Raw genomic sequence first — 21,549 nt, 5'->3', positions numbered from 1 at the left:
AATAACGGGAGATGGCGAGAGACGCTTGGTAATGTCTGCGGGGCAAAACAAGACTTCGCAAACTAACAATGAAAGGGATAGTCCAGATAAAGGGGAGATAATGATGAACAGGTGACGAGAGGAGGATGATCAGATAAACCAGGCAGGGATGGAGATTGATAATAATCAGAGGGACAGATGGGAAGTGCAGTTCTAAAATTCCGGGGAGGTGGAGCGGATGAGACCAGAGGGAGGCGTAATTGCGCGTTCCGTGACAGAGCCCCCCTCCTGCGAGCGGCTCCGGAAGCGAGGACCTGACCGACGACGGGGTCTTCCACGGGGTCTTGGTGCGGGTCGATCTGGGTGGTTTCGGTGGAAAGTGGAGAGTAACGAGGGGTCTAGAATATCCTGAGACCTAACCCAGGAGCGTTCCTCAGGACCGTATCCCTCCCAGTCAATGAGATACTGAAGTGCCCCGCCGCGGCGTCTGGAATCTAGGACCACTCGCACCCGGTACGCCTCTGCGCCGCCGACCTCAATGGGAGGAGCCTGCACTGGAGCGATCTCCTCCTGGACCACCTCTCTCCTGGGGGTAATAGCGGGTCTGAAAAGAGACACATGGAAAGTGGGTGAGATGCGGTAATGAGCGGGTAATGCCAAACGAAACGAGACTGGAGTGATCTGGCGGAGAATCTTGAATGGGCCGATGAACCGAGGAGAAAGTTTCTTGCAGGGAAGTTTAAGACGGAAATCCCTGGTAGAGAGCCACACCCACTGGCCAGGCCTGTATTGCGGTCCCCTGCGCCTTCTACGATCAGCGTGCCGCTGATAGTGGCGGATAGCACGCTGCAAGTGGACGTGGGCGGAGTCCCAGGTAGCCTCGCTGCGCCGTAGCCACGCATCCACTGCAGGGAGATAAGATGGCTCTCCAGCCCACGGGAAAAACGGAGGTTGAAAGCCTAGAACACATTGAAATGGGGTTAGTCCTGTAGCAGGTTTCAACAGAGAATTCTGGGCGTACTCAGCCCAGACCAAAAAGCGACTCCAGTCGTGTTGATTCTGGTGGCAATAGGTGCGCAGAAAACGAATGAGATCCTGGTTAAGCCGTTCCACCTGACCGTTGGCCTGAGGATGATATCCAGATGTGAGGCTTACGTTGATGTTTAGCTTAGTGCAGAGCTCCTTCCAGACTCTAGATGAAAACTGGGGACCGCGGTCAGAAACAATGTCATCTGGGAGTCCGAAGAGTCGGAACACATGATTCAAGAGAACCTCAGCTGTCTGAAGGGCGGTAGGCAATCCGGCCATAGGAATAAAGCGGCATGACTTGGAAAAACGATCAACTACTGACAGGATGGTCGTAAATCCCTGGGACCGAGGCAGATCAGTAACGAAGTCCACGGCAATGTGGGACCAGGGGCGCTGAGGAACAGGTAGAGGTTGTAATAGACCAGCAGGCTTGAGATGAGAGGATTTGACGGTATTGCAAAGGACACATTGATGGATGAAAGTGATGACGTCGGCTTGCAAAGTTGACCACCAGAAACGATTGGAGACGAGCTGAGTGGTAGCAGAAATGCCCGGATGTCCAGCGCTGGGAGTGCAGTGAACCCATTGAAGGACACGATGGCGGAGCTCGAGAGGAACAAAGAGACGATCCGCAGGACATTCAGGCGGAGCAGCATGATCTCGCTGTGAAGCAGTGACTTCAGCTATTATATCCCATTGCACGGGTGCCACGATCAGCGTGGGGGGAAGAATAGACTCTGGTTTGGAGGGTTCATTGGGACTATCGAACAGACGAGAGAGAGCGTCGGCCTTCCCGTTCTTAGACCCCGGTCTGTAAGTGATCTTGAAGTTAAATCGGGAGAAGAACAAAGACCAGCGAGCTTGACGCGCATTCAAACGCTTGGCGGATCTGATGTACTCCAGATTTCTGTGGTCCGTGAGGACAGTAAAAGGCTGACGTGCGCCCTCCAACCAGTGCCTCCACTCTTCAAAAGCTGCCTTCATGGCCAGGAGTTCACGATCGCCCACATCATAATTACGCTCAGCTGAATTGAGCTTGCGAGAATGAAACGCACAGGGGAACATTTTGGCCGGGTTACCATGGCGTTGAGAAAGAATCGCACCCACTCCTGTGTTCGAAGCATCCACCTCGACGATAAACTCCCTCTCTGGATTAGGGTGATGCAGAATGGGAGCTGTGGTGAATTTCTCTTTCAGCCGTTCAAATGCCGAAGTGCACTCGGGGGACCATCTGAACCTCCTCCCCCCCCCCTGGAGAAGGGAGGTGAGAGGAGCCACGATAATGCTGAAGTTTCGTATAAATCTGCGATAAAAATTGGCAAACCCCAGAAAGCGCTGCAACTCCTTCACAGACGAGGGTTGAGGCCAATTGACCACAGCCTGGACCTTGCTGTCATCCATAAAGACCCCTTCGGCGCTGATAATGTAGCCCAGGAAGGAGATTCGGGTCTGATGAAACTCACATTTCTGGATCTTTGCATAAAGTTGATTTTCGATTAGGCGTTTCAGGACGGCTCGCACATCCCTAACGTGCGCCTCGAGGGTCTCAGAATAGATCAGGATGTCATCTATGTAGACTATGACGTTTCGGTTAAGCATGTCCCGGAAGATTTCGTTGACGAAAGCCTGAAACACGGAGGGACTATTGGAAAGTCCGAACGGCATAACCCGATATTCATAGTGACCGGAAGTCGTAGAGAACGCTGTCTTCCACTCGTCACCCTTGCGTATGCGGATAAGATTATACGCATTTCGTAGGTCCAGCTTGGTGAAGTACCGGGCTGTGCGAAGCATCTCCAAGGCAGCAGGAACTAAAGGCAGCGGGTATCGATATTTAACCGTCACTTCATTAAGACCACGAAAGTCAATACACGGCCGGAGACCACCATCCTTCTTCTTCACGAAGAAGAATCCAGCTGAAGCAGGGGATGTAGAGGTAGTAATAAAGCCCTTAGACAGTTGCTCGTCGATGTAGGTTTTCATAGACTCCGTCTCAGGCTGAGATAACGGGTAAACTCTCCCGCGGGGTGGAACTGCTCCAGGAAGAAGTTCAATGGCACAGTCGCCCGCTCGATGTGGGGGTAATTGATCAGCTTCTCTCTCGCTGAATGCCAGGCTTAAATCATGATAAACTGCCGGTAAATCTTGAAGATTCACTTCCTCAGATGATACGAGACATGCCTCAGGACCTTGGACAGCGGGCACGCAGTTCTTCTGACACAGAGGAGACCACTGGGAAATCCTCCTCTCTGACCAGGAAATCTGTGGATTGTGATTCTCCAACCAGGGAAATCCTAGGATTACAGGATGAAGAGGCGAGTTAATGGAAAAAAGTTGTATAGTTTCTGTGTGCTGTGGACCGATGTTAAGCGTGAGGGGTTGTGTGATGTACTGCACTCTCCCTGTCCCCAGGGGACGCCCATCCAGCGCGGCCACTGCCATACGAGGGTCACAAGAGACGAGAGAAAGACAATGATTTTTGGCAAAAGCAAGATCAACAAAGTTCCCTGCCGCTCCAGAGTCAATCAAAGCTGTAGTTTTAACACTCTTTCCATCTGAATATAGGGAAATCTCTAACATGAGTGAATTTAGAGATGAAACATGAGGACTCACCGCAATAGAATCTGTGGATGTGGGTCTCCCAGGGGGTCTCATGGGACAGGAAGCTCGCAGATGACCAGGTTGAGCGCAATACATGCATAGATTATTCCGCCTTCTCCTCTCCCGCTCGGCCGTAGTGATATGTGTGAAGCCGATCTGCATAGGCTCGGGTTCTGTGCTGACAGGGGGATTAAAGAAGAAGTTAGTTTTGTTCGATGAGCGACGAGCCCGGATGAGATGGTCGAGACGAATAGCGAGATCCATGATCTGATTTAAAGTCTTTCCATCATCGCGGCAGGCTAGCTCTCCCTGAAGTTCCGAGATGAGACCCTTTCGGTATAAAAGCTTGAGCGGTTCCTCTGCCCAGCCCGTTTGTGCTGCGAGCGTCCGAAATGTGAGGGTGTAATCAGCCGCTGTGGAACTTCCCTGGCGTAACGAAAGAAGAAGCTCCCCCGGATCCTTTCCATCTGCCGGGTGTTCAAACACCTCTCTGAAGTGAGTAACAAACATATCATAAGAGATAGTAGAAAGCTGACCTCCTGACCACATCGCCGTTGCCCATTCCAGCGCTTTTCCAGTGAGGAGTGAACACACAAAAAAGATACGGCTGTCGTCGGTGGTGTGTTCCCGTGACTGTTTAAAATAAATCTCACACTGCATCAGAAAACCCTTACAAAGGATGGGTGATCCATTGAATTTTTCGGGGAGTGACATCTTGGGATTACTGGAAGAGGTACTCACAACTGGCTGTGAAGGAGCAGGTGCAGCGGGTGCAGGAGCCTGATTAGCGGCCGTGATCGCTGGGGTGAGAGCGTGCATCGATTTCACCAGTTCCTCCGTGAGATTAGTCAGTTTAACCAGCTGCTGGCGATGTGCAGCCAACTCTGATGCTTGCGAAGAAACCTCCTGGGCAAGGCGGAGAAAATCTGCTGGATCTGGTGGTGGCGAAGTCTTCTGTAATGGTGAGTCAGAGGCGTTTAGATCCATTTGCAGTAATTTATTCACACATGCAATAAAGCAGAGATAAGCAGACATGAACTGAAACAGGCTCAGATAAAGGGACAATCCAGTACTCGAAACGAAACACAGGCGAAGGTCGAGGCAGGCAGCAAAGGTTCACAGAGTCCAGAGTCCAGGCAAAGATCTAAGGAACAGAAAATAACGGGAGATGGCGAGAGACGCTTGGTAATGTCTGCGGGGCAAAACAAGACTTCGCAAACTAACAATGAAAGGGATAGTCCAGATAAAGGGGAGATAATGATGAACAGGTGACGAGAGGAGGATGATCAGATAAACCAGGCAGGGATGGAGATTGATAATAATCAGAGGGACAGATGGGAAGTGCAGTTCTAAAATTCCGGGGAGGTGGAGCGGATGAGACCAGAGGGAGGCGTAATTGCGCGTTCCGTGACAATTATGTTTCATTTTGCTTTCTAATTGGTGGGTGGAAAAAATATACAGTGCCAACTTAATAAAAGTAAATATTTTCAGATAATGTTTTACACATATTATAATATTCTTTTATTTATCACAATATAAATGAGTCTTTGTACATGGTAAATATAGCTGATTTTATATTTCTGGGGATCCCCACAAGGGGATTATTGGAGATTTGTGCCTTCCAAAAGTTTGTAAAAACAAACATGGTATAGAAGAAGCAATCAGGTGGAAGAATGTATACCTTTCCACTGGAATATCATCAGACAACATTTATTTTGTATATTTATGGCCCTGATTGAAATATAGTTACTTGTTATAAAAAAAGCCCAACAAGAGAATTACCTGAACTTGATGTATTACTCTTTAAAGATCACAATTTTTCATCACCGTTTAATTTTGGAACATATAGGACAGCCTTAAAATCAAAAATCCATTTTCCTTTCCTCTTAGTTGGTGTTGAGAGATAAGTGGAGAAGTGATTATGTGAGTGTGTGTTAGATCACATATTGATGGTTTTGTCATTGAGCTTTCAGCAGAGTGTTGTGTGTAAACAGACCAATCTCTGTGGAAATTATCAAGCAGGAAAGTCAAGAATCTTAGTCATCATTCTGGTACCATAGTTTGCTTACCACTATAAAAAGTCCACAATTCATAAAACACAGTGCTGACTCATAGCCAGACATTGTATTATTGATGGAGGGGAATTTCTGCACTTTTGCTTTATTTTGCTGATGTTTTGGAGATGTATCACATTGATGTTTGTTGATGCAGTCTTCGCTTTTGTTTGTGCATGTGAGTCACACTCGCCTCCAGATGCTGAAGAACTCTAATTTCAGTACTTTATCTTTATTATTGCTCACTGTTCAAGTACATATTTTTGGCATTTGGAGTCATCTCACAAATTAATGATGCACATGTGGATCTTGCTTATTGCACTTTCCTAAAGGTTCACACGTGTGATTGTCTTTCTGCATTTGAGATTATTTGCTTCTTGCTTTTTGTCTTCTTGCCATTTAAGTGATGCTTTTATAGATTTTTTTACACAAACCAGAGCCGAGTCTCATGCAATGTCATCATAGATCAGAGGCATTAAATGGATTGTTCATCCACATATGACAATTCTGAAAATTATGTCATCCTCAAAACTGCAGTTTCTTTCTTCTGTGGAACAGAAAAATATATTTAGAAAAATGTCATATTTTTTGTCCATTCAATGAAAGTCAATAGGCTCAATGTTGTTTTGAACCTCATTGACCCTTATTGTATGGGCAAAAACAGTTGAAATGTCTTTTGTGTTCTGCAGAAGAAAGTCAGTCATGCAGGTTTGGAACAACATGAGAGAGAGAAAATGATTACAAGATTAAAATTTTTGGCTGAACTATCCCTTTAACTTTTCATAAGCAATATTGATGTCTTATGCTTGCTTCTTGAGGATATCGAACCAGCAAACATTCAGACTTATTAGCTGTACCACTCCACCCAATCTGATATGCTTTAGGTCAATACAACATCCACACTATTTCCACCCGTGGCTTTTTGCTTGTCTACAAGTCACTTTATATGGTCAATTGGTCATCCTCCTTGGCTCTTTTCACTGCTCTGAAATGGCATGCTTATGGACTGAATTAAGAGCGTGGGAAGATGCATGTGGTATTAATACAGCTATTTTAGCAACAAGGGTGTTTATGAGAATAGCATGAGTTCATTTATTCCCTATTTGGTCAGCTGGAAAGGTCTGTGACATGTCTGTACCCTGTGACAGCTTTTGCTGGAACCATGTAAAAAATATATTTCCCCCCCCTTTATTTTGGTTGCACCATCAAGCAGCCAACTGGGTGGCCATGTATGCTTGGTACTCTTGCCTCTGTCTGATCACTAGCATGTCTATTGCATTAGGTCAAAGCATTCTCTTTTTAGTCTTTTCACTTACAGTAGATGAAGGTCGCCACTTGGACATAAGAGAAATGTGAGAAGCACAATCAGAACAAAAACTCGGCCTCTGATCTCTTTCTCAGAAATAGAGCCAGTGTGTATATTAGACTGACATGGACGATTTCCTTTCTCACGTCCCTTTCTCATTTTGAGAATCTGAAATGAGCCAAGTAGTGAACCCTGCTTCACACCATGATTTCCGTTTGGATCAAGATTTGGAGTTATGTTTGGTGTGTGAATATTGGTCTACTGTATATGTGTGTGTGTAGATATGATGCATAGTTGGGCGTTTCTTCAACTATAGGGACTTTTGGCCCTGTGGAATTTTCGAAAATTATCTTAAAACATGCTTTTCACAAGCTTGTTTATCATACACATTATCAGACATTAATATGTCCTCTAACAATATCCAACAGTTTGTTTTTAAGTAATGCAAATTCCCACCACAGTTACATAGTTACATATACAGTATATAATTGCATTTCTGTTACATTTTAATATTTTTTTAATATTTCAATATTTTAATCTGTTTTCATAAAATAGAAACCAACCAAACAAGTAGCCAAAGTTGAAGAAACACCCATTAGCTGTGCTTTGGTCTCACTCCAAGAACATTAAGTCAGTCCTGAATGTACGATAAGAAAAGTCACATTTCGATTGAGGTTATGCAATGGCTCAACTCAAACTTTTCACATCAGTGGGATCACAAAATACAATACTTCATCATTGTAGCGCCACTGACACTTTTGTGCTTCATGGACTCTCATGCATTCTCCATTACAGGATCAAGAAACATCACTCCCACTGTAAAGTTCCATTGAAGAACAGCTTTGCTTTGCTTTTCTGCCTTTTTTTTCTCCTTGGTGCTTTTTTGGCACTCCATGAAGCAGCTGCAACTTTTTTCCACGTACAAGTACTGGGAATTTCAGGATTCAGATTGAGTTGTTTGAATTGGAATCCCCGCGTTCTTCTTCAACGTTGCTTGAAGTCTTGAAGAGCTTTTGAAAGCCGTAGACTGGCTTTTATCAGTCAAAAGCAAGGCTTTAATGTTTGCCACAAAGTACTTAGTGCTGTGTGTTTGGGGTGGTACTTGTCATGGCCAAAATAGAGGGGTGGTGGCATTGATCGTGAGATTACAGGTTGGCATGCACAGCAGCTCTCCTTGCTTGAGCTTGTGTGGGCATAACACACGTTGGCACACAACACATTGGCGTCTTTAATGTGGTTGTTGCGCATGTGGAAGCGTTCACACATTCCTGCCCTGCTTGTCCCTTTATTGCTACAAAAAGCAAACCTGTAACAACCTGAAGCCAATAAACATGGCTGGGGCTCTGATATAGGTTTAGTTCATCATTTACTGATCATCGTGTTGTTCCAAAGTTGAATGATTTTATTTATTCTGTGAAATTCTCTACAAAAGAAGATGGTGTGATATTCCTGTGTTGTTTGGATGCCATTGACTTTTCAAAATATCTTATTTTGTGTTCCACAGAAGAAAAATCATAAAGGTTTATAGGGTTGCACGATTAATCAAAATACAATTAAAATCGCAATATGGCTAGGTGCGATTATCAAATCGCAAAAACTGTGATTTAACTAAATAAATATTTTGCAACCCTTTTTATCTAGATAGCAGAGCGCTATACTGTTGTGTAAGTCTCGCACTTCACTTGGCGTCAAAGCAGAGTCGCTCTTAACCAGCGCCAAGTACCTCACCAGTTCCCACGCCAGCCTCTCCAGGAGCTCCGGGACTCATTGCTCTAATCTTGCCATCCATGCGTGCCATCAAACAGACCACTTTCCCCAGTCCAGCCATCCATGGCCACGATCAGAATGCCAGTCCTGGGGCCTGTGGACGTGCCCTCCAGAGTTCCACCTGCAGCTCCATTGTCAGAAACGTTAATTTGCCGCTTGGGCCCGGTTCCACCGCTGTCTCCATTACACATATGACACAAGGAACCATTCAGTGCTTGTAGAGCTGTTTGAGTAATTATATTTGATTAGGTAGAGCTGTTCTTATTGAGAATCGTTGCTGTTTCTTTCGAGTCATCTCCAGTCTTCTCAAATCGCTAGTTACAAGAATAGCAAGCACTTTTGGCCATTTGCATGTGTCATTAAAGGTCAATGAAATGCTTATTTGCATCAAAGTCGTCTTGGATATGTAATCTTAAGTGTCTAGGGATAGTCTTGCATAAACCAGAATAGAGAAAATAGAATGTCCATTTTTAATCACAAGGGTTGCAATTCAGACCTGGCAAGATGGCGGTGACTTTTCTAGGCTCTTAAATACAGACCATCAGTGGCGCACTGGACAGTTAGCTTCAGAAGATGACGATAGACGATGTAGCGATAGAAGCTACAAAATCCATTGCTTCTGAGTAATAAGTCTGTATTTTTGCCACAGAATCTTTTTAGAAGCCAAAAAGTGCTGTTACATGCTATTGTATGTCTAGCTGTCCTGTCACAAAGGAGTTTTGTCCGAGGAAGTTTGAGGATTTTTACGTTTCAATAAATAGTAAAACAAAACTATTTAATTATATATTAACATACTTTATACGTATATTAATGTTTATATTTATTTAAATATATATTTTTAAATATGCATATTGAAATGTATCTACTTATATACTATATGCATTAATATATTTTCGTCTGTCTGCTTTTATGGTTTAGATCAAACTTTCATAAGTTTCCACATAGACTGATCACACTTATTTAAATTACATTGCAGATAATTCAGTAATATTGCATTTGATTTACATCTCATGAAGCAGCAGCAAAATCCTCAGAATTTTTACATGGCGAGTTCCTCTGGGTCTCAATTGCGTCAATAACACCACATCTTATTGCACGTGCGCAAAGTAGTCTTTGTTTACAAGGTCAAAATCATTTTTACAAACATACCACTTAACATAACCAGATGAAAAAGGGTTGAAAAGCCAAGCTTGCATATACTTGTTTAAAAGGCAGATCTAGCACAGCCTTTCAGGGTTTTTGGCCTTCCTTAGTGGTTCCTCTGAAGGAGCAGCCAGAGGCGCGGCAATGATGATGCAAGTCTGTCATTAAGGAAAAGACAGGCTAGCTTCAAATGCCACAGCTTTTGGTCTTGACAGATATTCATGTAGAGTCTGGTAATATGAACTCAGGGCCCCTTGGCTGTAGCATTTATATTGTAGAGGTCAGGGTAAATGTCGAGGGGTCGCAGCAGCAAAGCAGCAGTCTTGCCCTTTTAGCTGTACATCACACTGAGATGTGATCCAACCGTGACCCCTGTGACCTTTCTTAGGCTTTTCTTGCATTACAGACTCCCCACCATAACAAACAGTGAGACTGGAACTGAGAACTCTTGACAACAGCGTCAAAAGGCCTTTTAAGTCATCTGAGACACACGCAAGGGGAATAGGGGGATTTATTTAAGCTTTTCCAAACAGTCTTTTAATAATACAGCTGCTAAAGCTTAGCTGGGTAAAGATTAATTATTTAAATGAATGCAAAGTACATATGTTTCTTATTACTATAGTAGCCCTTGTAGAGACTTTACATATTTCCATGGCATGTGTAATTAAGACAAGTCTAATTAAGGAAAATCTGAGGACTTTTAATATCTGTTAAATACACTTGTGTGTGTGTGTGTGTGTGTGTGTGTGTGTGTGTGTGTGTGTGTGTGTGTGTGTGTGTGTGTGTGTGCGTGCGTGTGCGTGTGTGTATACACACATATACATACAGTATATACCCTGTTTCACTCCAAAAAAAAGGCACATTATGGAGGTTGCAAATGTCAGTTCTCTTTTATTTTAAACTTAGCAGTTCACATCAGTTCTCAATGCTCAGTAACTCCTGTAATAATTGTTAATAGTTGACTGTTCTGTGTCCTCTCTGCAGGGGATGGCCTTCTCCCTGGAAGAGCGCTTGCAGCTGGGCATTCATGGCCTGTTGCCTCCCTGCTTCCTCAGCCAGGATGTACAAGTTTTGCGGGTCCTCAGAAACTACGAGCTGAAAAAGGATGACTTGGACAGGTGAGGAAATGGTGTAGTGACGTCTATCCTGTTTCTCTCAGTCCTGCTTCATTAGAATTACTCTCTCAAATCAATGAGTTGTTTTCTGTGACTAAATTTCACACCATCAGATCACAGAAATAGTGTTATGTAGAAACATTATAGTGTTGTTGCCGCCATTTGCACAATATAAGTAGATCCTTTGTTACAGCAAGAATTATTATCATTTTCTTCTCTTTTTTGCTTTCCCCATTTTTCTGAACTGCAAAGCAAAGAGACATCAAGAGCTGACAAGACATAAAAAGCATCATCAAAGTGTCATCAAAATAACATCAATAGGTTTTTAAGTATCATGTTAGTTTACATTTTCCCAGAATTCATTAGTCCCTGCAGGGGATCTGTTTTGCAACCCATGTTTTGCATGCCTCACTTTTTTGGAAATGATGTTTCCGTCATATCTCAAGGCTACTAGTCACGTTACAGTCTTTGGTTTGTCCTCGCAGACAGAGGACAAGGTTTATTTCTGGATCGGTCGCTTTCAGACTAATGACCCTGACCTCGGCATGCATATTACTGACTGCTTGAGCAATGAGGGAGTCTTTCCCAGACTATCAAAGTTATTTTGATGTTTTGCTGCCTGAATTTTGTATAGGGACGGGCAGCCTGCCAACATTTTTAACAAAATATTTGAAGAGTGTTTGGTCAAAAAAAAAAAAAAAGTCAAAGTAAAACCAAAAGAGAGTAAAAACATGCATTTGCTTGGATTATGCAGGGAGACTACACAACAATTTTTCACAATCTTCTGACAAAGTGCAGCACAGGCCTCTGAAACAAGTCTCTGCCATAACCAGTGTTTAATGGGTTTAATGCTGGGTTCAGACTGTCAACATGACTGAGGAGCGATAGTGACTAAACATTCCACAACATACAGCAAGATGGAAGGAACAGAGGAACTAATTCATCACATATTGCAAATAGTTTCATTTGTTTGATTATTGTCACACAGTGTGGACAATTTTAAGGCCCTGTCCCAAATGGCACCCTAAACACTCACCAGTGGGGATTTCTTTAAGACTGCAAGGGAAGCTCGGCTTCCCCTATAATGTCAAAAAATTAATGGTCAAATATGTACTATTGTGTTAACATTTTATTGACTAAAAATGCGTTAGAACACGTTCTTCTCGAAGATGAGTTACGTAGTTCAGAATCAGCTACATATAGCAGGTCGGCTATATTTCCTTCTCATAGCTCGATTTCCTTCTCATACATTCCCGTAGCGTCACAGTGCATTTTCCCGTTGAAGCCGAGCATCCATTGACTTCAATGGGGCTGCTTTGAACAGTTTTTTTCAGTGCTTCGAAACTAGACGGTCATTGGATAAATGCTGCGATTATGTCCTGCCCACGGACGCTCAGCGTCTCTGGGGGTGAATGGAGGAGTGGGCTGGCCTGGACTCCGGGCTTCTGCGTGATGATTGGAGGACTGCATCCCCTTTTGATTGACAGCGATTTTGTACAATAAACAGTCGCTGACATTCAGTCAGTCCCATCGCGGATTTTGAAAGTGTAGTCGAAAGACGAACTGCTGCAACCTATTTCTTGGTATTTGCTTGGAGAAATTGCTAGCCAATTTTCATCATACATTTCACACAATTATACACCACATTCCTTGTTTCAGTTTAACAAAAAGGCATGGTAAGTTTTGTGATTACTGTCCTTTACTACAAGCATGGTAAGTTTTGTGATTACTGTCCTTTACTATACACCGTGTAGCGTGTAGTAAAGGACAGTAATCACAAAACTTGGATGCTTTTACCACATTATTGGTAGTTTTAATGTTTCATATGTTGTAAATGCACTGTAACCACAACACTTACCATGCTTTTACTAAGGATGGGCATTTTTAAAAAATATTGCATTCGAATATTCGGGCTCATAAAAATCGAATATTCGAATATTCGTTTATTTAAATGACGTTTAACGAAAAAGACGTTATTTTTTAAGTTGAATTTTTTTTACGTTTTTGTCACCATTTCTGAACAAGCTTACAATTAGGCAATATACACAACAAGCTTACAATATATGTTAAAGTTTTCTTTTAGTTGAAAACATTAAACAGTAGGCCTATGTGTAAACAAAAAATATAAAAAACAAAAGCATTAATAAAAGCATGCTCAAGCAGCGTGAACGGAAAAAAACCGCCTAATAAAGCAGATTGCGCCAGATACTGTACAGAACGTACACACACACTCGAGTCAGCATATGATTATCGTGTTTATATTGTTTCACGTTTATATTGAGAAAAACAATAATATCAACATGTAGGGGCGCCGCCAGCAATTTATGCTCGAGTGAGAAAAGGCGCTTTGCTGACAGACGTTTCAGAGACACAAAGATAACGGTGTTCTAAGTTTCTAACAGCACTTTGCGCTTTCTGTTCTTAAACCGGTCTCCCTCAATGAAACTTAAAGGAAGTATATGTCTCAAAATCATTTTGCTATTAGATAAGTTATCATCTCAGATCACACGGGGTCCAGCTGCGCTTACCTGCAGTCGTGATGCAGCGTTGGTCAGCTGCCTTTCCTCATTCGACTGTTTGGATTTCATGTGATTTCTCATTGTGGTGATGATATTATAACTCAGATTAATTAATTTGATCAAAAGTAATTCCATTTAGTAAGATCATTTTCAAGTAATTCCAAACTTCGCGAGGCAGACGACAACATTATGTGATCAAATACACATAACTTAACACACTCCACAGCGCCACCCAGTGCATTTAATTATAACTGTTAGTGCTTGGGATTTATCATGGATTCACAGCATTTACGGCCAGCAAAGCAACGTAGCAAAATTCGAATAGTATTTTATTTTTCTAATAATAATTACAGATCGAATCGTGCACACCCCTAGCTTTTACCACAGTAACCTTAGTTGTACGGTGATAGATGTAGTAAAAGGATAGTAACCACTACTACTATTTTTTCCCCCAAAAAATGAGCTTCCCCTCTTTGAAAGACCAGCAGCCGCCACTGACACTCACGGTCTTCCTACGAGTCACTTTTGTGACGTAACGCCGCTTTGACTGACGGGAAGAGGTCTGCGGCGGAGCTCGCTTCAGTGCGGGCTTGGCAAAAGTGTGCATTGAGGGCGCATATCGACCGCAAAGGGGACGCTCGCGAGGATCCTTCTGAAACCTGCAATGACAAATGGGACACTCTACTCATGGACTTAACAGAGCAGCCATTGTAAGTCCACAAAACCGAAAGTGCATATGAAGTGTGCCATTTGGGACAGGGCCTAAGACTTGAAATATATATTAATAGCATATAGATTATAAATATAATTTGGCATTTAAATAATTTAGCAAATAAAAGCTCTTTGCGCATTATTGTTGTGTGGTTCTAAACATTAGCAATTATTTTCATAAAGTAATTTCACAAGTTTTGGAGAAACAGTTTTTCTCAGTTTGTTGTACAGGTGAGGTGGCATTACCTGCTCTGGCTTTCAAGCCTGACGCACCTCCTCCGGTGCCGTTGGGACAGCTGCAGGGTCATCAGCTGGACACCGCCGTTCATAGATGTTTTGCCCCCACGACCAGTACATCTCCAGGCGGGGGGGCCGGTGGCATGCTGGGGACGTCTCCCCGCCACCCCCTGCAGCTGCCTTCACTGGGGTGATGATCCCCACCCCATTTCTTTCCTCCTCAACCAAAGCCAGTAGCTCCCTTTCTCTGCTTCCTCTCCCAGCACCCCCATGGCTTTCCTTAGCCTTGAGCCTGTTACGCCCACTCCATGTAGCAGCTGGACTGCTGCTTTGCCCACGAAGCCTCGACAGCCGATCTCCACCGGGTGAACAGCCAGCATCTTTGCACTCCGCTGCTAACTCGGCGTACTTCTGATGCTTCCTTTCATGGGCTGCTGCCATATTCTCCTCCCAGGAATGGTTAGCTCGATGAGGAGGGCTCGCTTCGCCACTGTGGACCACATGACTATGTCTGGTCGGAGAGTGGTAGTCATGATCTCTCTTGGAAAGACCAGCTGTTTCCTATGGTCTGCCAGCATCTGCCACTCTTTACCAGGTGCGAGCATGCTGCTCTTCTTCTGAGCAGGCAATAGGTGTATACCGCCAGGCTTTACAAATCCTGTCAGGGCATGCTCTTCTGTTGCCGGTGACTGGTTTGCTGCCACCCTACCGCCCTCCAGGATCTCGGCCAGTTTCGTCAGGATTGCATCCTGACAAAGTGTGTCAGAGACTTGCCTTGGCGCTCCCGCACAGATGACAGCCCACTTCATCACCATACCACAGTGTGAGGTTCCTAGGGCATGGAAGGGTGTCGTAGGTCGCCCTTAACAGGAAACTGAGCCTGGATTGAGGCGTCCTCCAGATATCCGCCCAGGTAATACACCTGTTGATGGTAGCATCTCATCCCGTCCAGGCTCCTTGCGTGCCCTGGGATATTGCCTTCAGATGGATGCGCTCCTTCTCCAGTCTGGTGATTTCATCCACCACCATGGTCTTCTGCTGTCTCTTGGTGGCTTTGGACCAGAATTGCTGCGCTGCTCCCCAGCCCAGCCCAGCACGACTGGTCTGGACCGCCCCCATCACTTCTCTGTGTTGCAGACTGGCGATGGCGTGCTCCACCTCGGCTTGCGCCTTCCATTTGCGGCCTGTACGGATGGGGACATTCGCACTCCTTATGAGCGGGTCTGCTGAGTTCTTTAGTTCCAGCACAAGGCGAGCCTTTTCCTGCCTATATCCTAGGCTGATGGATTTGAAAGGGAGCTCGAGCACGTTCCGACCGAAGAGACCTGCGTCTGAAAAGCATCAGGGCAAGCCTAGCCACTTGCAGATGTAGTTGTTGGCTAGGCTATCCATTCTGCTGACATGTGATGAAGCGATTTCGCAGACCTTAAGGGGCCACTGGATGCGTTGGCACAGGATGTGCTGATAGCACCACACCTTGTGCTTCCCGGGACTTTGCTCAATCTTTGCCAGACCTTCTGCGAGTTGATGTTTGGTTATCTTTCCCATCTGCCTGTCTGACAAGTCTGCTGTGTACAGCCTCCCCAGGCTTCACAGTGGTTTTTCTTCCTGCCGTGAAATGGGCTACCCTCCTGCGACGAAGCTGTCCTGGACTTGCACTGTGCCTTTCCTTATTGACAGGCTTCTTGATTTTTCCGGCCTTGACCTTCATTCTCGCCCATGTGAGAAGTTCATCAAAGCGCCTGAGGAGCCTGGTAGTACAAGGAGCCATTTCCAGGATGCTTGTCACATCGTCCATGTAGCTCCTCAGGGGTGGTAGCCTCACGCCCGATGGTAATTTGATACCTCCAACTACCTGCCTGGCCCCTATGAAGATTACCTCGAAAGCCATCACAAACAGGATGGGGGAGATGGCGCATCCCATCGCAATTCCACGTTCTAACTGCTGCCATCCTGTTGTGTAGCCCTCTAGCGTGAAACATGTGCAGGTTGCTGAAGTATCTGGCGATGATGTTCTTTACACCACCCGGGACATGGAAGAACTCCAAGGTTAAGTCAATCAACCTGTGTGGAACTGACCCATATGCGTTGGCCAGGTCCAACCAAACCACATGCACATCACTCTTCTCTCTCCTGGCGCCTGTCAGAGAGGAGGATTCAGCCCGCACCCGCAGTTATTGTTGATGATTTATTGCCAAAAGAACAGAAAACGTATCTTGGTTATATAATTTTCAGTTTTTACATATATATAATTTCAATTGATTTTTCACTCTTAAGGCATTATCATATCACATATTGTGTTATTGTATTCTTCAATATTGTTCTGCCCTACACATCAGGTAAAAAATGACTTAAAATTTTTTTTTAAAAATGAAAAAGAATGTAGATGAAAAAGCAAGAAAGAAAGATTCATTAATAAAGAAGCTGTGTATGTATCTAAATAAAAATTATGCAAAGAAATTGTTCACTAATCTAAGGTCCAGAATTATCATGCTTGTTAGCGTAGTCTAAGCACCTCATTTTGAAGTTCTGCCTTCCCCTTCACAATGTCATCGCATATAGTAGGAACAGTATAAACTCTGTGAAAGCCATTAGTCCCATCAGTTTATTGGGAATACATACAGCTTTACAGCAGTTGCCTTTGCCAAAATAGAAGACGGCCAATCCAGCCAGATTCTAGCTGAGCCGAGTCTCAAGAATGACATTTGGTTGACTCTCCTGAGATTTAGTTAGGTAACAAGGTGCCAAAATATCACTCACACATTTCACCATCACAAACGCTGTCAGAGCACTGCGGTCTAAATTTGTCGTGACTGTCATGATAGAGCTGACACTTTAAGGTAGAGTTAGATTTTTTTCTCATCCCACCTTGTGCACTTTACAGTCCTGGTAAACATCTGATAGTTTCATTCTGCCTGAGGAAGGTGGGCACACTTTTTCTGAGCCAAACAAGAGAGATATTATGCTCTTGCCTTGATGGAAAGCTTGCTCGCACTGATGGGGAATGTGACGTGGTCTTGTTAATTTGGGTCAGATGTAGAACTTGAATGTATTTCTCTTGAACGTATTTCTATAACAAGGAACTTGTGTCTAAGATCTCTGGGGGCATTTTTGCGTTTTCTTCCCCTAACATTTTGACATAAGCAGGGAAAACCCCCAATTATTCTTGAGCTTTGTTTCAAGCAGCACATGGTCAAGACTTTTAAATGTGATAGTCTGATCATCTATGTACTACTTTTGTTGGCATTTTCATTTCATTTCTGTCCTCTGATATAGTATGTGTCCCTCTCCCTATGCTGTAAACCAACTTTACAATACAATTTGAGTAAGTTTCTTGCCTCAAAATAATTAAGAAATCTCTCACTTTCACTCTGGTTAGAGAAACAATATAATATAATATGTAATAAAAAATATATTTAAATAAAATATAATACATCAACATATATTAATATATTATGATTTTTACATATTAAATATATATTTATATTAAATATTATATTATATCATATCATAGGTGATATTTCAAACTTAAGTTTTTTTGGTATTTAAAATCCACCATACAACTACAATAAATCCACCATGAAAACCAAAGTAAAGACAAACAAGCATGGATGTTTCATTAAAGACAGAGGAAGCTACTTATTCTGTTTTTCACCAACATTATTAAAGGGGACCTATTATGCCCGTTTTCAAAGACTTTATTATGTTTTTCATGCTTGAATGTTAAAAAAACCTCACATTATTTTCCACATATTTTACATTATTGCAGCACCTCTCTTCCAGTCTGTCTGTAACACTATTTATATCCATTTTTTAAGCCCCTCCTTCCAATTGACAATTGGACAATAGCTGGGTTTCAGTCACGTGATTATGATGACGCGCGAAATTCAGATGGAGGGCAGGGAGTGAAGAGCGCAATGGACGAGATGGAGGAAAGTCTGTACTGTACTACTTTACACGCTATTACAAGAGAAAAATATAAACAAAAAATCAAACATATGTTGGACGTGATCCTTATGTTATGAAGAGGAGCGATTTTTCAACTGAATTGAAAGATTTTCCTGCCATCGAGTCGGTAGATATCAGCAACTACCTCGTCTTACAGACATACTTTGACTTTACAAAGTTCGTAAACGTTACACATTACACAAACATAGCCACTTAATTTGTATTAACTCACCTTTGACGGAGTGATCACTGCTCACACGGGCATTTTCCCATTCGGCTCCTCCCGACCGCAGACGTAGGTTTGCAAGACGTTTTTCAGGAGTTTTTCGGTCAATTTCTTGCATTTCCCCCCCTTATGAACAACAACTTTTGGTACACGATAAAAACTCCTCGTGGTTTGATTGATTTAAGTAACCATAAACGACGCAAAACATAGGCATTTTGAGTTTGTTATAGTGCTTTCTAAATACAGCAAATCACTTCCTGCCCTCCATTTGCATTTCGCGCCATGGCAACGCAGTGGCGTGACGTCATATGAAAACAAGCTATTGATTGGTCAACCGCTTCATGCATGTTTTGGATTTTCATATATGTCTGACATTTTGCTCCGATTTCCTGTCACTGTTTTGAGAAGCTCCATTTTGGCAGGAAACTTTAACATCAAAATGACCAAAATTAAATCTAAAGCTGTTACACCAGCTTTAAGTGGTTGGGTAGGTGGTTTGGGTAATCCTCCCTTAAATATCCTGAAGCTACTCACCATACCCAGTGTCTGTCCTGCTTTCTAGCTTTAGTTCCATTCTCATTGTCCTTTACTTTAGTATCTGCTGAATATTGTTATAAAATGTCCTTTAATGCATGTTGTTGCATTTATGTTTCACTTTGTTACAGATACGTATTTCTGATGGGCCTTCAGGACCGTAACGAGAAGCTGTTCTACCGGGTCTTGATCTCAGACGTAGAGAGATTCATGCCCATTGTGTACACGCCTACTGTCGGCCTAGCGTGCCAGCAATACGGCCTTACCTTCAGGAGACCTAGGTAAGAAGGCTGCTGAAAAATAATTTAATTTGTTTTTATAGTTAAGCTCTTTCTCCTTCAGCACGTTCATTTAGCAAACACATCCATCCGACTGGCAGCTTATCTTTTAGCTTCTGGCGTAGTCACTCTGCTTCAAATATCTTGCCTCAAGGAAAATGAAACTGAACGCCTCTTGGAAAGTTGAAACATCTGTCTGGAAAGTTGAATATACATCCTGTCGTAACAGAAATTGTATTGTATGGTGGAATTTGGAGACTATGCTGTCAGATTTTTTGACTCCTTGAAGTATATGCCAGTTTAAATAAGCATAACCTTTAGTTCATTGACGAGCTTGGCATATGTTGTGAGATTGTTATCGCTCTTTGCTTCCTGTCCTTGTTCAATGTGATTAGCAGCCATTATCACCCATTTTATCTCTCAAATTATGCCTCTTTTTTTTTTGTGTGCTTTTTTCCCCCTCACTGCTGTACTTTGTGGTCTGGACATGATCAAATATAAGAATGCTTTTCAAGTCTTCTCATTCTTTTCAGTGATTCATTTTGAGGGATTTCCTAGGATCCTCAAATGAGGAGAAATTTTAGAGCATTCCACAACCTCAACGTTTCATGAGAGCCTTCCGCAATCTCCCTAAATGCAAAGTATTTGAAAAGAATGCCTAGCAGACTCATTACCTCTGATGTTATGATATAGGACAGTGGTTCTGAACTGGTGGGTTGCAACCCAAAAATGCAACCCAACTAACCGTATAATTGTGCATCGTTAAGATAGCAAGATACATTAAAGGAATACAATTAAAGAGAAAAGTTTCCATATATTTTGTTGATGAGGTACATTCTGTAAATGAGAGACTGTACATCCAATCAAACTACGGTATTTTGATGCACTTGGTTATATTGATAATATTATTATTATATTTTTAATGGGCTAGTTAACCAATAATTAACATTCTGATTTACTCACCCTTGTGTTGTTTAAACCTTTATTACTTTCTTCTGTGGAACACAAAGAAGTGTTTTTTTTTAACAATATCTTCTTTTGTTTTCCACAGAAGGAGGAAAGTCATACAGGTTTGGAATGACTTGAGTGTCAGTAAATGATAACTGAAACTATGCCTTTTAACCTGGTTAATTAAACTTCTGCTGTTGTTTGTGCATTTACAAAATAATTTAGCATATTATTGAGCATAAGCCGTTTGTAGTCATTTTAAAAATGTCTGATTTGAAGTATGGATGCATATTTTGATATTCATATTCTGGCCAGTAATTCATTATTTGTGTATTATGGCTGGTAAATGAAAATATAATATAATATAATAGGCCTGTATATTTTTTCAAAGTAGAAACTGTTGTGGTGCTTGCATATTTTGCATCCCCAATTTTAAAGATTGCCCACATTGACTCAAACAACAACAACAACAATTTCTTCTTTCGTCTCTTTGAAGCAAATCTCTTTTTTGTATTCACACTCACTCAAAGACTTCCTCATGGGTGTTGAATATGTCAAACGGACCACCTGGGTAGAGCAAAAGTCTCAGATTAGAGCGCCAATCACAACAACGTGAAATACTCAGTGTGAGGTGCTGCTGGGTATTATTGCCTTGAATCTCTCACACACAGACAAAACAGCAGTCTATTCCTGAGTAAAGTATATTATTAGGGCTGTCAAGTGAATCTATTTTTTAAAAATCTGATTAATTACAAGATGTGGCAATACATTAATCTAATTTATCGCCAATTAATCGCACATTAGATTTGGCTGAGAAATTACCCCCAAAAGATAATTTAAAGTCATTGTGTTAAATTAGAAAAGCATCAAATAGACATTACAAAAAGTAGCTTTAGAAAAAAAATATTTATTTGATTCAGCATATTATTTTATTACACATAAACCTTTAGGCTTCAATGGCCATGAGGGTGAGTAAATGATGACAGTGAACTACTGTATATCTTTAATGTTTTTTTTTTATTATGGAAATATGAAATTATTTTTTTAATGAAAGAATACACTCAATGAGAAACTGAAATTGCCAGTAGGTGGTGGTAAATGTGTAAATGAGTAAGTCATTGAGTTATTCATTAATTTGATTCGTTCAAATGGCT

The 21,549-nt window shown here is 42.5% G+C and overlaps 1 protein-coding gene across 1 annotated transcript in view; it reads left to right on the top strand.

The window, feature by feature from the left end:
• Positions 1-21,549, top strand: part of me1 (malic enzyme 1, NADP(+)-dependent, cytosolic) — a 118,120-nt gene that overhangs the window by 36,290 nt on the left and 60,281 nt on the right. Inside the window, exons 2-3 of the mRNA XM_056258514.1 lie at positions 10,864-10,997; positions 19,301-19,450. Of these exons, the coding sequence (XP_056114489.1) occupies positions 10,864-10,997; positions 19,301-19,450 (284 nt within the window). The remainder of the gene's footprint in view (positions 1-10,863; positions 10,998-19,300; positions 19,451-21,549) is intronic.

Source organism: Rhinichthys klamathensis, unplaced genomic scaffold, assembly GCF_029890125.1.
Source record: "Rhinichthys klamathensis goyatoka isolate OS25496 unplaced genomic scaffold, OSU_Roscu_1.1 h1tg000152l_1, whole genome shotgun sequence".
In the NCBI taxonomy this organism is placed as follows: Eukaryota; Metazoa; Chordata; class Actinopteri; order Cypriniformes; family Leuciscidae; genus Rhinichthys; species Rhinichthys klamathensis.
The sequence above is the reverse complement of the archived record's forward strand: the minus strand, read 5'-3'. Positions and strand labels throughout refer to the sequence as shown.